The sequence below is a fragment of the Pavona decussata genome, unplaced genomic scaffold, assembly GCF_977016875.1.
Source record: "Pavona decussata unplaced genomic scaffold, jaPavDecu1.1 SCAFFOLD_207, whole genome shotgun sequence".
Taxonomy (NCBI): domain Eukaryota; kingdom Metazoa; phylum Cnidaria; class Anthozoa; order Scleractinia; family Agariciidae; genus Pavona; species Pavona decussata.
Window position 1 is genome coordinate 2,747,403 of NW_028145612.1, and position 12,872 is coordinate 2,760,274.

General features: G+C 38.1%; 1 protein-coding gene across 1 annotated transcript; it reads right to left on the reverse strand.

Moving 5' to 3' along the window:
• Positions 1-1,802: 1,802 nt before the first annotated feature.
• On the reverse strand, positions 1,803-11,705 carry LOC146460904 (MTOR-associated protein MEAK7-like). The gene is made up of 6 exons (XM_085087740.1): positions 11,501-11,705; positions 7,544-8,106; positions 6,483-6,763; positions 5,412-5,530; positions 3,913-4,089; positions 1,803-3,271 (listed from the first exon to the last, which is right to left on the reverse strand). The coding sequence occupies exons 1-6, from the start codon at positions 11,648-11,650 to the stop codon at positions 3,164-3,166; spliced, it is 1,398 nt and encodes a 465-aa protein (XP_084943866.1). The 5' UTR covers positions 11,651-11,705; the 3' UTR covers positions 1,803-3,163.
• Between the last annotated feature and the right edge of the window lie 1,167 nt (positions 11,706-12,872).

A 12,872-nucleotide genomic window follows, 5' to 3' on the forward strand; every position in this document is an offset into this window, starting at 1 on the left:
CAATATTTTCTAAATTTGAGTAATATATTTCGAAAGAATTTTACCAGCATTATTTTCAAAACTAACCTTTATTCAAGAACGAATTTCTGATCTTAAAAATTACAGCAGTTCACTTGCTTCAGTGCGATTTTGTGATTGGTAACCCCCATCACATATGATCTCTCTTGATCGGGGCAAAAATCTGGTTGAGGTCACTTGCAACGGTCGTTGTCGGAGTTCTGGAGTAAAGCCATGGATCCGTATGGCCTCGATGCCTCTCTCTTTGAGCCCTCAGAGGCTAGATTCACGAAGCCCTCCTAAGTTAAGATGTTTCCTAAGTATTGTTTCTTATCAGAAAGCCTTGTGTCAGTACAACAACAGACTATTGTTCAGAGACAATATTCCAATAATCTAGCCTCTAGACTCGGTTGCATCAAGCGTCGTAAGATAAGGACAAGTTTTCTGACAACTGCTTCCCTACTCACTAACGGGCCTTCGCAAAGTGGCCCATATGAAAATGAAAATCCTGCACAACGTAGCGAATGATTCCAGAAAACTCCCGCTTATTTGTTGATTTATGCAACCGGGCCATGAGGCCCTGCTTTACGTTACCGAATAGCTGTAGGCTCGATTTCCGCCGCTCCCTCGGGTCCGGCTTTTCCCGAGCAGCGGCTGGTAAAATCGAACCTAAATAACTGCTGCTGCTGCTGCTCTGTCCTTTTCGTTCACACGACATTACAAAGCCAGATTTTCATGGCCCGTTGGTGGCTGAGTGAACGTGTTCCACTGACATTACACGCTTCTGATCAATGCACATGATTGCAATAGTGCAGTGTTTTGTTTTTGTGGCTACTACTCCTTGAGAGTCACGGAAATTCAAAACATGTCGCCGATAACCGCGATAGTCGACGATAAGAGTGAGTGTAAGTAGTCCTAATCTTCGGATAGTGTTCGGAATCGCACGATCGGGCTTCGATCGACACCGACGCTTGATGTTTGTATTTTCGTGAGTATCGTTCTTGACTTATCGTCGAGTACCGCGGTTATCGGCGACATGTTTTAAGTTTCCGTGATGACTCGTCTTGTTTTCGACATATTATCGATTGCAATGTTCAGAGCCGTATTTTTACTTCCATGTGCTTTGCGTTGGTTGCAATTGACGAGCTTCGTGTTGGTTGACAAATTGATCCCCATATTTTAAACAGGTTGCTTGAGGTCTACAGGAAGACCAATTCTTTACAATGATTTCCAATTTTTATTTACAGAAGTAGCCATATTTAGTCCTCGACTATCTATTTGTTGTTGTTGTTTTTTTTGGGGGCGGGGGAGGGGTGGGTTGGGGTACTATAGCTTTACAGTGTTCGTGATATACCTGATCAATTAAAATCAAGCAATGAGACAATTACAAATGTAAAACGCACCAACCCTTAGTGAGGACTCTGTAAGTTCGGTTGACAACTGTTTGACATCAGTTAAAGAAAACAAGAACTCGTAATCACTGTTATATTACGAGATCGCTGCCTTAGTGAGAAAAACTAATAAAGTCGATCTGCTACAATAAATCCACTCAAGCTTTCAGTACTGTTGAGCTAATTATCAAACAAACACATAAAAGAAACAAATGTAGCAAACAAGCCAAAGATTAAATCCCATAGAATAACATCTAACAAAAAAACTGTATTTGACATAATTATGGTGCAGAAAAGACCTAGCCTCTTAATATATCATTTGTTCATTGGTTTAGCATGATTCGCGCTCCAATATTGTACACGCCAAAGGACAAGAAACGAGAACAGAAAACTCCCACCTCTACTTTTTTTCGGCGGTGTTTCGTCGTTTTCTTTTCTGTTCCTTTTGTTCGATGACTTGTTTGTTTGTCAGTTTTCTTCGGCGCACACTTTAATCCCCTTTTGTAGCAGAAGAGCTGAGAATATTATACACCGCCGTTTTCTCTTTCTTAAATCTATGCTCATGATTACCCATATTTCTTTCTTCATTAGTTTATTTATTTATTTATTTATTGATTTATTTATTTATTTATTTATTTATTTATTTATTTATTTATTTATTTATTTATTTATTCATTCACAGCTCTTGTACTTTGATTGGACAGTTAACGAAACGCATCAGAAAGTTTGAACAAAAGATGTCAAGGTTGTCGGAAATTAATTTCAAAAGAGGAAAATCTTCCAAAAGGTAAGCGTAACGGTCGGGTGTGTAGTAAAATAGGAGTCTGAATATTGAATGTATTAAAAATGTTCGCACCGATAAAACAGAAATACTGTAGTTCCTCAAAAAAGCGCCCAGCCTCAATTAAGCGTCCTCCAACTAATACGGACCTTCACATCAGAGTACAAGTACGACTTTCAAATTTCAAATCAGTCACATTCACAGAACTCTCGCTCCTTCCCGCTGTTTACCAGCAGATAAGGAGACCCTAGAAACGAAATTGGTGTGACAAGCGGTTGTTTAAATCACGCAAACTAAATTTGGAAAATCGTACTCGTACTCAATCTCACACTCGTAGTAAAATATAAAGGTCCCAATATTAAAGTTCCCAATTAGACATATGGAATATCTGGAAATCCCTTGCCAATGAAAAGAACTATAAACGCTCCGTCCACTTGAAACGTGACGAATTCGTTTTACCAAAAAACGCGTTAAAAGCTTCGTGTCCACACTCTCGTTTTCACAGCGCATTCCCTCATCCACGCTAAGACGTTCGAATACGCTGATATGCTAAAAGAAAACACTACAATAGGAAGACAACTGTCATCTGCGCATGCGAGACAGATGAACGCGCCCACGTTGTTGGTCGCCGTTTCCACCTCAGCGTTTTCGGCAACCACCGTTTTCGCTCTCCACACTGATACAATAGCGCTCCGTTTGAAATGCCTCCACTCTGTAGCGCGTTCTCAAATGCATGCATTTTCAATTAAATCCATCAGCATCTTCGTTCCTTTTAGCGTGGACAAAAGGCCAAAACGAATCAAAATAAATGCAACGCAGTAGTGTGGAAACAAACGATAAACCAGGTAAGTGGATCCACGTTTCAGATTACCGAGAGCTATAAATATTTAACTGATATTACGGGAAAAGAAACGAAAACGAAACGAAAACGGCAATAAACACCCAAGGCACTTGTTTGAGGGAGCACAGGGTATTTACACACACACGGACATGATTAGTCCGTGTCTGGTTCTCTGTATCCTTCACTGTGTATTGTTTTTCCCATGACCTCCAAGAATGCTTTAGCCTCTACCTCTGTATCCAAAACACTCTTTTTCTCCAGCTGTTTAGAGATGGAAAAAAACGTTAGTCAGCATTACAAACAAACAAACCTGGAAAGCTAAATGGAAAGACAAATTTTCTTCACTTCAACCTGTCTGTGAACTCCACATATAATTTTCACTCATCATTACATTCAATTCACCTGAGTTGTCTGTAGCCTCCAAAGACTTCTTGGTGACGTTAGGGGCGTTTGAACAGGTCGTTCAATCAGGTTGTTGAATGTGTAAAAAATGTTGAAAGTGTGTTGAATCAAATTTAATTGGTTTTTTAACTTTTATCCAACATTGATACAGCATTCCTTTGTTCTTGAAAATGCTGAATGGCGTTCAACATTCGAGTTTATATTATCTGAAAATATTACTAACTGTATTCAAACTGCTCGGCGGAATGGGACCGGACACCCCCAGTCGGAGGCTAGATCGATAGATCGTTTAATAGGGTCATGCTATTTCTTCAGCTCCCAACAATCTCATTATTTGCGTAAAGACGATTTCTTCATTGGTTCGCTCGCTGGCTCGCCTTGTTTCGTTGTTTTCTTATTTTCTTTTCGTTCGTTCGTTTGTTCAGTGGTATGTTAGTGTCAGTCCGTCTATCTAGCCCCACAAAAGCGTCTGGGCCAAGCCGACACTAATCATGCCTTACCTCATTTTCCGGTGGTACACCAACACCCCAAGCTTCAAGTTTGTCTATCTTGAATTCTTCCTGTGCTGCAAGTGGTGGGCTGCCATATGTCGTGGAGGTTGGCTGGCCTCGACTGTGTCCTGAACCAAAATCATCATCCAACCAAAACCCAAAGTAGTTCAGCTGTCCTCCCATACCCTGTACAATAAAATGGCAAGCAGTTTCGATGAAGAACTCAAAAAAATTATAAAATTCTTTATTTAAATCCATTGTTTGCATTCTGCCTCATAAGCAACAAAACAGCAAACTAAAAACAAATGAACACCATAAACTAAAGGAGCATGTTACTCTTCAGTCTTGATAACCAGTGTAAATATTAGTATTCTGAGAGATACATGTACATGTATTAGCTAAACCATAAACTACGAAATTTACAAAGAATATATGGCTGGTTGGCAAGAGTTGCCTGTAACCGGCTGTACATTCATTGTAAAATCTTTACCCTTACAACGCTTGTTTCTCAAATACTATAAGATAAAACGTTCAAATTTTCAGAAAATGGTAAATTTGCCAAGCTTTTTCAATTTATGGTGACCATTTCTTTTTCCTTTATACTAATATATGCTAATGAGGCTGAACATATAAACGAAGATCCGCCTATTAAGCAGCTGCAAGAAATACAATAGGGAGTTTAACAAGCTACTACGGGAACGAGGACGTCACAAAACAAAAAATAGGATTTCGTTGACAAAAACAAAGGCTTTGCACGTGCGTTATAAATTTTGGTACATTTCTTTGCCGACGGTACATTTTTCATTCTCTGTCTCAACTTGAATGCCGTTTCCGCCTGTTCGGTTACTGGATAGTTCGGCCACATAGTACAAGTTGAAAGAATTGACATAATCACAAAGCAGTACAAGTAACGCGAAAACATATATTTTCAAGTGACGTTTTCGTTGTCGTTATCGTTGCCGTCCTGGTTTCTTAAAAGGGAGCTTAAGCAGCGACGACGGCGACGGCAACGACAACGCCACAAAACAATAGGTTTAATGAGGAAATACAATAGCGTGCGTTTTACATTTTGGTACATTTCTTTGCCGTCCTCTGCAAAACGACAACGTGAAATTACCACATTTAAGGTTTTGGGAGAACGTGAACGCACGGCGATGAATTTTTCATTTTCCTTCTTAACTTGTATGCTACTCCTATCAATTTGTTTCCTGGAAAGTTAGCCATTTTTGTAAAAGTTGAGCGAGTTAAAATAATCGCGAAGAGCACAAATGAAATAAAGATATATTTTCGGGTGACGTTTTCGTTGCCGTTGCCGTCGTCGTTGCTTAAGCTCCCTAAAGTCCCTAACTATGACGGCTGCGCAACACCCTATCTCGGCGACCCCTCAAGGTGGACGGAAATTTTTGAAGACAGATTGGTTCCCAGATAGCAAGTCAGAAGTGCAGTGTAACATTTTGTACTTCTTACCAAATTGAACTCAAGCACTCGTAAGTTTAACCGTTACTTACCAGGCCATTAGGCATGGTCTGCATGCCCATATTAAGGTACATGTAGTTTTCATTGTAGCCTGTTGGCTGGTAAACACCCATGGTTGGCTTTAGGCTGAACAGGAAACAATGACTGTCACCTACGGAACCGAATGTTTCACATAGTTACAGCTTGACATTGACATTGTATAACTGTATCAAAATGCACATTTTTAAATATAACTGTTTGTATCAAAAGAGATGTCACTAACAATATAAATCATGAGTGGCAGATGCACAGGTCACTTGAATGAGTGATTATTAACCAAACAGTAAATTCACAGGTTACACCTGACAGGATGACCAAACCTAACAACAAACTCTAGCAAAGATTGATCAATCAATAAATCAATTAATCAATACCATGATCATAAACGTAGCCCGCCGGTTTTCAATTGAGTGTCGCTTTAGTAAATAATTTGTATATTGTTTGGTTTACTTTACTATACCCAGTGATTGATTGGAAAACTCGCCTCATTCTCTCAACCAATGTGAAGCAAAACCACAACCTATGCTCACACGTGTTTTCCCGTGCTTAGTGCTGGTCACCTCTATTTGCTTCGAATTCAAGTAATTTGGCTCATTGCGCTGTTTGTGTCTCTTGTAATTAGCCAGAGTAATGATTATTATTTCTTTGCATTCATGGCTTGGTGAGAGGTTACAATGTAAACTATAATTGTACAGGAGTTCTCAAAGAACCCTTGAGGGCTTTTACTTAAGAGAGCCCCTCATGGTCAACCACACAATTGGCAAAGTCTTCGATGTACACACAGCTGTGATACACATGATATACAAGTATAGACCCCTGTCTTCTTTCGATATGTTTTATTTACTCACGATGATTAATCATGTTGTCTTTCTGTTGCACAAGAACCAGAACTTTTTTCTTTTTTTTTTCTTTTAACAAGCTCTTTTAATTTCTTACATTGATTTGGCAAGTTATTCCATCTTAAATTCCCCAAGTGTAATTTACTTACTAATAGTGTTTTTGATAGCTCATGTGTGTTGGGAATTTATAAATGCTTAATCAGGATCATCTTGAACAAAACATACCTACAAAATGAGACTTAATGGCCCAACTCATTGAGGCAAAGCCACCAAAAACATGTCCACTGGTATCTCGGACCACAATGACGACAGGGCCTTGATTGGTGATTTGGTGAATGAATGAGCTGAAGCTCTCTCCATGAATCTGGGTTGAGAACAGCAGTCTCCATCGATGCTGCTGTGCGGCAGGTAAGTGGTGGTTGATTAGAATAATGGATGGAACGTCCAACAGAGGATCAATCATATTAAAATCAGCTTCAAACTTGCATGGTGTCATAATGTGTGATCTGAAGAAATGTGTATGAACAGTTGAGAATTGAAATTATTAAAATGCAAAGTCCCCAAACATGGGAAAATAAATGTCTAATTAGAGGAACTGGAACCACTCAGGTCACTTCAAATCACAAAAAAATATATTTGAACTCAGAGAGATTTAAACTCAGCAGTTCAGTATTCAACTACTGTACTTGGAGTACCAATGGACCTAGGTCTTGTAGGGGAGGGGGAGGGGGAGGGGGAGGGGAAGCCTCAATGTATCAGTTGTTCCTAGAAATATCCATAAGCTCCCATGAAAGGTTTCTTAGCAATTGGACCTATACTGTCCTGACAATCTCTTTTTAATTGCTTTATAATGTACTTTCATTTAAAACGTTGGTTTTTGAAAACCTCCTTTACCCCAGAATTTCCAGGCAGGAGGGGAGGGAGAGGGTAGGAGACACATCTTTCTGAAATGGCAGAATATTGTTTTGTTCCCTTTCTATTCTTAGAGGAGAGAAGGGAAAATGGTAAGTGGATGGAGAACTTACCCTTGCCCAAACAAGTGCCCAAACACACAATGACACAGTTTTTACAGTACAACAACCCTTACCCTCTCCAACCTTTATGTCCCACCACAGGTCTTCTCTCTCCCACAACAGGTAAAATAACAATGATACCTTGGAGTACAAAATTCAAAAACCTGCAATTTGCCTCCCATCTGGCCATATAAGTAAAACATTACAGATTCAAGGCAAAGTAATCTTAAATTAAAATAAATCAATAAAATTCATGCCCTGACTCCCACTCACCTGTCATATTGAACATGAGCAACAGACTCCTCGCATCCTTCTGCCAAGCCATGAGGCCTCTCTTCAACTAGACTCTCCACGTCCAAAAAGGAGGCCCTCATCACAGCAAGAAACAAACTTTCTATCAGTGGAAACTTATTAAACCATGGAAGAAACTCTTCAGATGCAACACAGCTTGGATCGGCTTTCTTTCCTAACAGGTCCTTGATTGCATTCTTGGCAAATCTATGGTTTGCTTCTGAGTTGGTCTGTAGCTTCCATTTAGCACCAACAGGTGTCTTCTTTAATGCAGTAACATAGCTGTCCAATAGAGTTTTACAAAGATCTTCCACCTCAACGCTGGTTACAACTTGATCGGTGTCAGCTGTCAGCAAGTAAAATATGTGAGCCTTTTCTTCTCTGCTCCGTTTGAAGACATGCGACATGGAAATAAAGAAAGCCACCTTTCCAACATGACCATTTTGTAGAGGGTTTTTGAGAGCTCGACGAGACTGCTGAATGTTGTCCATCTCTTTGAAGAAACGGTTGATGATTGATTCTGGCAACAGCCATGATACATAATCCTGCAAAAAGGAACATGTTTTAATCATGATCACAAACATTTTAATATATGTAAATACATGCAGTTGCTGCGATTATCTACAGTAATACCGCAATTGGGGCTTGCCAAATCCAAATCCATTTTAAATGCTGTTGCTGTCATGTACATTATTTTGTAAACAATTTACAGGCATCAAATGTAACCCAAATAAATTTGCTTAACATTGCTGATGAGAGAAGAGGACAATTGGACATTCCAAGTACACTTAACTCAGAAAGCTATGTTTTGTTGGTTTACTTTTCCCTGACTTTCAAGGAAGCCTTCCCTGAATCTATTTTCATGTTTAATATTTGTAGATGTGTAACAATTATAATTATTTCAGCAAATTCATTACCAAAGCACAAGTTAATCGTTTCAAACTGGGGTTTTCAATGACACATGTGCCTTATTTATTCATTCATTTATTTATTTATTTTGGTTTGAAAGCCTTTAAACTTTCAATTTAAAAAAAAAATAATGGTACAGTACCGCTCAAAGGTAAGCTACCAGTCACGTCTGTTTCTCGAGAGACAAGAGTCTTGTTTCTCGAGATGAAGGACTCGTCTCTCAAGACAAGAGAGGGTGGTAACTTACATTTGAGCGGTGCTGTACTGTTAAAACCTAAAGCCTGACACAAAGAGGTGTAAAATTACAAAACCCATCAGAAAATGATTCTCAAAACAGAAACAAATTTAATCACAACATATCCAAAGAAACTCTTTTTCAATAAAAAATTGAACTATTTTAATAGCCCTGATGGTTACCTGATGAAATAGCTCTGTTACCAGGCAGAAAATTTCATATAAATTTAACAACACATACATGTAAGCCGGAGTGTTAAATGTTAATACAACTAAATTGCCTCCCTTGTTGTATAATTAAGGTCCTCTATCCTCACCCCAAATTTGAAAAAACTCATCAACAAACAATGAAATATGAAGAGCATTCTATTCAACCTATTAATTAACATGTACTTGATAAGTTGCAGTTGCTGTTGTTGTTGTGGTGGCAGTGGGATGGGGGTGGGGGAGGGGGGGGTAAAATTGGGAGCTTTCAATTCGAGCAACCATTCCCAATTTAATTTCAAGAGAACTTTTTAAAGGCAATTTCAAGAGAAGTGATTCTCAGTTTATTGCCACTGTCAGAAATTCCTCACTCCCTCAAGGATTGAGAGGGTTAAGATGCCCTCGCAGTTTAATTTTTTTTTTCAAGGAAGCCTGAAAAATAAATTGAACATATATTTTTGATTGAATTTTCTCAGGAAAAAAAATAAAAACAGGACTACACTGTTCCGTTTGATCTGGCCTGTTCTCAGAAATGTGGAAAGAGTGGATTACGCACCTCTCAAGAGGTAATTACCAAACCCTTTAATGCACTGCATTAATTTTTGTTTCCAGAATCTAAATGTACGTTTTATCAAATGGACAATAAATATCCTGCAAACCACTGGTAAATTTTGAGTAAATCATTACTGCACTTTCATTTAATCTAACGGAAAGAAACCAAAATGCCTGGGTCAGATAGTCTGCAAGGTAAGGTTTATTACGAAAGGCAAAAATTCAAATGACACTGTCAATCTTTATTATTATTATTATTATTATTATTATTATTATTATTATTATTATTATTATTATTATTATTATTATCAACACATTGTTAGACTGCCCAAATATGGTCATGGTGCACTGAATGTTCATCCGTAGTTGCACTCCCATAATTATTACTTTGTTTCACATAACCAGCTTTCAGCTAACACGGGACAATGTCTGGCATAGCCGTTCTGCACACATCAGGATAGTCCAAGAAACTCTAGTTTCATAGGAAATGTGCCAACCAATTCAAAGGTATTTTTGTGTGGTTTTAGACTATGCAGGACAAGGACTAGTAAGGAATAGTAAGGATAAGTATAGACCACACAAGTGAATAGTACTTTTCGTACACGCTGATTGGCTAGCTCGGAGGTGATTAGCCAAGTACTATTCACCTCCGAGCAGCTGAAGGGAAACAAGATGGCTTCCTGTTTCACCACGGTTACTTACGAGGAAATTATTTCGATAAACGAGGCTGTAAATACATAAATGGCAACAAAGTTTGGTTTGACAGCATTAAATGGTAACTTATTTAATCTTTTCAACCTCATATTCTAAGGCGAAAAATGAAAATACAATCCCTTGTTTACGAAAACTGCCCAGCACTAAAATTACAATGAAAACAAATGAAACATCTGATATTTTTCAGCATGTTTTCAACAAGACGAATTTCACAGAAAAATTGACAAATGACACCATAGGAACTAAACAACTGTCTCCAAAACTTTTGTCTGCAAGAAAGCGAGACGGAACTTTCTACAATAAGAAATCGCTTACCGCGTAGCGCACAAGATTTCAAAATTTCATACCATTTGTCGGTATATTGTCAGAAGTAAATAATTTTTTGGTCCACTAGTTATTCAGCTTGTGTGGTATATACTAAAACAATTATTCACCTCAGTGTCGGTGAAAGTGATGGATATTTACCGAGCCGCGAATTACCATCACTATTCACTTCCACTTTGGTGAATAATTGTTAACTATTGAAACATGAAGAGAAAATTGGACAAACAGGTATTTTTTCAGCCAGGGACACAGTGAAAAAATACATTCAATAGACGATTTCCTATCCCCCATTTCCCATTCCCCAATCCCATTTTTTTCCCTTTTAGCACCCTAACAACAACACTGTGGATGATAAAATTACTTAAAATATGGGCACCTTTATACAATATTATTTACATACATGCAGTATTTATGCTACTGCACTTTGAGGCTGCCATCCTTGACAATGATACGGTACTTATTTCTATTGGTTTCCGGCGAAAAATTTTTGTTAACTCATGTTTATTCAGAAAAGTGTAATTATCCTAAGCTTAACTGTCAGTCGACAAATCCATTTTAATCAAAATTTTAGCTTATCTATGAATTAATTAACACGTCTATCGTTTCGAAAAATTACTCTGGATTTCTCCGTGTGGGATAGCAACCACGGGAAATTAATATCACAGATGAATCTCAATTGAAAATAACCTTTTGTAAATAATAAAAAAGTCACACTGGTGTATGACAGGAAGCGATAGAAATTGTCTTGATACAAAACAGAAGACGATGGAAGGCAGCTGGTAATGTTCGCTAACTAAAGAATTATCGCATTTCTGAATTTTTACACACTTCGTTTGTTTCTTCCTTCCTTCTTTCCTTCCTTCCTTCCTTCCTTCCTTCCTTCCTTACAATTATCGACTAAAAAAAAGCTTATGAGATCACTTTTAAAACAAAATTGATCTAAAGAACATCACATGGCTCTCTTGTGCAAGCTTGTATGCTTTGTTTTCCACCGGCACTCACCTTAAACGGGCCAAGCTCTACTTTCATGACACCATGCTCATTCGCTGTAGCTAACTTATCGAAAAGGGACGAAAGAAGTTGGCGTTCTTTCTCGGAGAAGGAACGATAACTGTCTTCATATTCTATGCCTCTGCTTGCTATAAGTCCCATCTCTGTTGAACCACTGTTTCTTGAACAGTCGGCGCGGGGCAAGCGGGAAATGCAACAACACTGTGCCACAGGTTCAAGGAGATTGGTAACTAGCCTGTCAACGGTGTCACGTCTGTCACATCAAGAACGTACAAGTAACGCAACAGAACTAACCTGGAAACTCTTGTCAAATCTTTTTTCCAGAAAAATTTTCGCGGTAGCAAAGTTAAGAAGATTGGTTGAGTAGTTTACAAGTAAAATTTGAGAGGTGATGCCTTACTATACATGTAAGGCGTTCTATCCCGTTTTTCTTTCCTTTGGGGTGTGTGGCAAGGCAGGGGCGTAGCTCCCTCTATTAAAGCCAGTAAACTTTTCTTTGTATATTTATTATGCGAATATTTTTTATTCATTTCGTAGAACTACTTTTTGGGTGATTTCGTTAAGAAAACGTAGAAGGAAAGTAAATTTCAAAAAACAAAACATATTGTGTTAAGTACATAATTATGTTAAGCACTGTACAAACCATCGCTTATGCGTTTGACTATTCAGCAAAGCGACTGCTGGCCTTTCAGGAGTCTCGATCAGAATGCCCAACTCAGAGAAGGAATGGGTAGGCACGAAAAGCTGCGAACTTTGTGCGAGCCAAGATGGGCGAGTAGGGCTGATACCGTTTTTATATAATAATAATAATAATAATAATAATAATAATAATAATAATAATAATAATTATTATTATTATTATTATTATTATTAATATTATTATTATTATTATTATTATTATTATTATTATTATTATTATTATTATAAAAGCATTTATTTGAACAAGATAAAATTACAGCATAGCTGACGTGGTCGTGTCTAAGTAAAAACTACAAATGAGATTCTACCCACATTAAATACTAATAAGCTAAAATGTATAAAATTCAGAATATTCTTAATCAATCGTTTAAAATTGTCCAACGGACTGTTCATTCTCATTTCCTTGCCAAGCTTGTTCCAGAGTACAGCGCTCATGTCTTGGATGATAGACTTCTTAACCATATCTGTCTAAGGTATTGGAATATTTAAACGTAGCAGCGTTCCCTGAGTAGTGGTTCAGGCGCTCGAGATCTTGTCCCAGGATGGCGATAGAAAGGCAAGGCGCTACTTATCCTCTATCAAGCAGTTTGATTTTATTATTGCTTTATGAGCAGAACATCTCCTTTCCAACACAGTTGCCTTGTTAACTATGTTGTCAGAAAAG

Bases quoted from the DNA above. Each gene is read 5' to 3' on its own strand.
- LOC146460904 (XM_085087740.1), bottom strand. From the start codon at position 11,650: ATGGGACTTATAGCAAGCAGAGGCATAGAATATGAAGACAGTTATCGT. The intron at 8,107-11,500 runs GTGAGTGCCGGT...TCCTTTTTGCAG, and splicing joins TAGAGCTTGGCCCGTTTAAG to GATTATGTATCATGGCTGTT. The intron at 3,272-3,912 runs GTAAGGCATGAT...ATCTCTAAACAG, and splicing joins GTGTACCACCGGAAAATGAG to CTGGAGAAAAAGAGTGTTTT.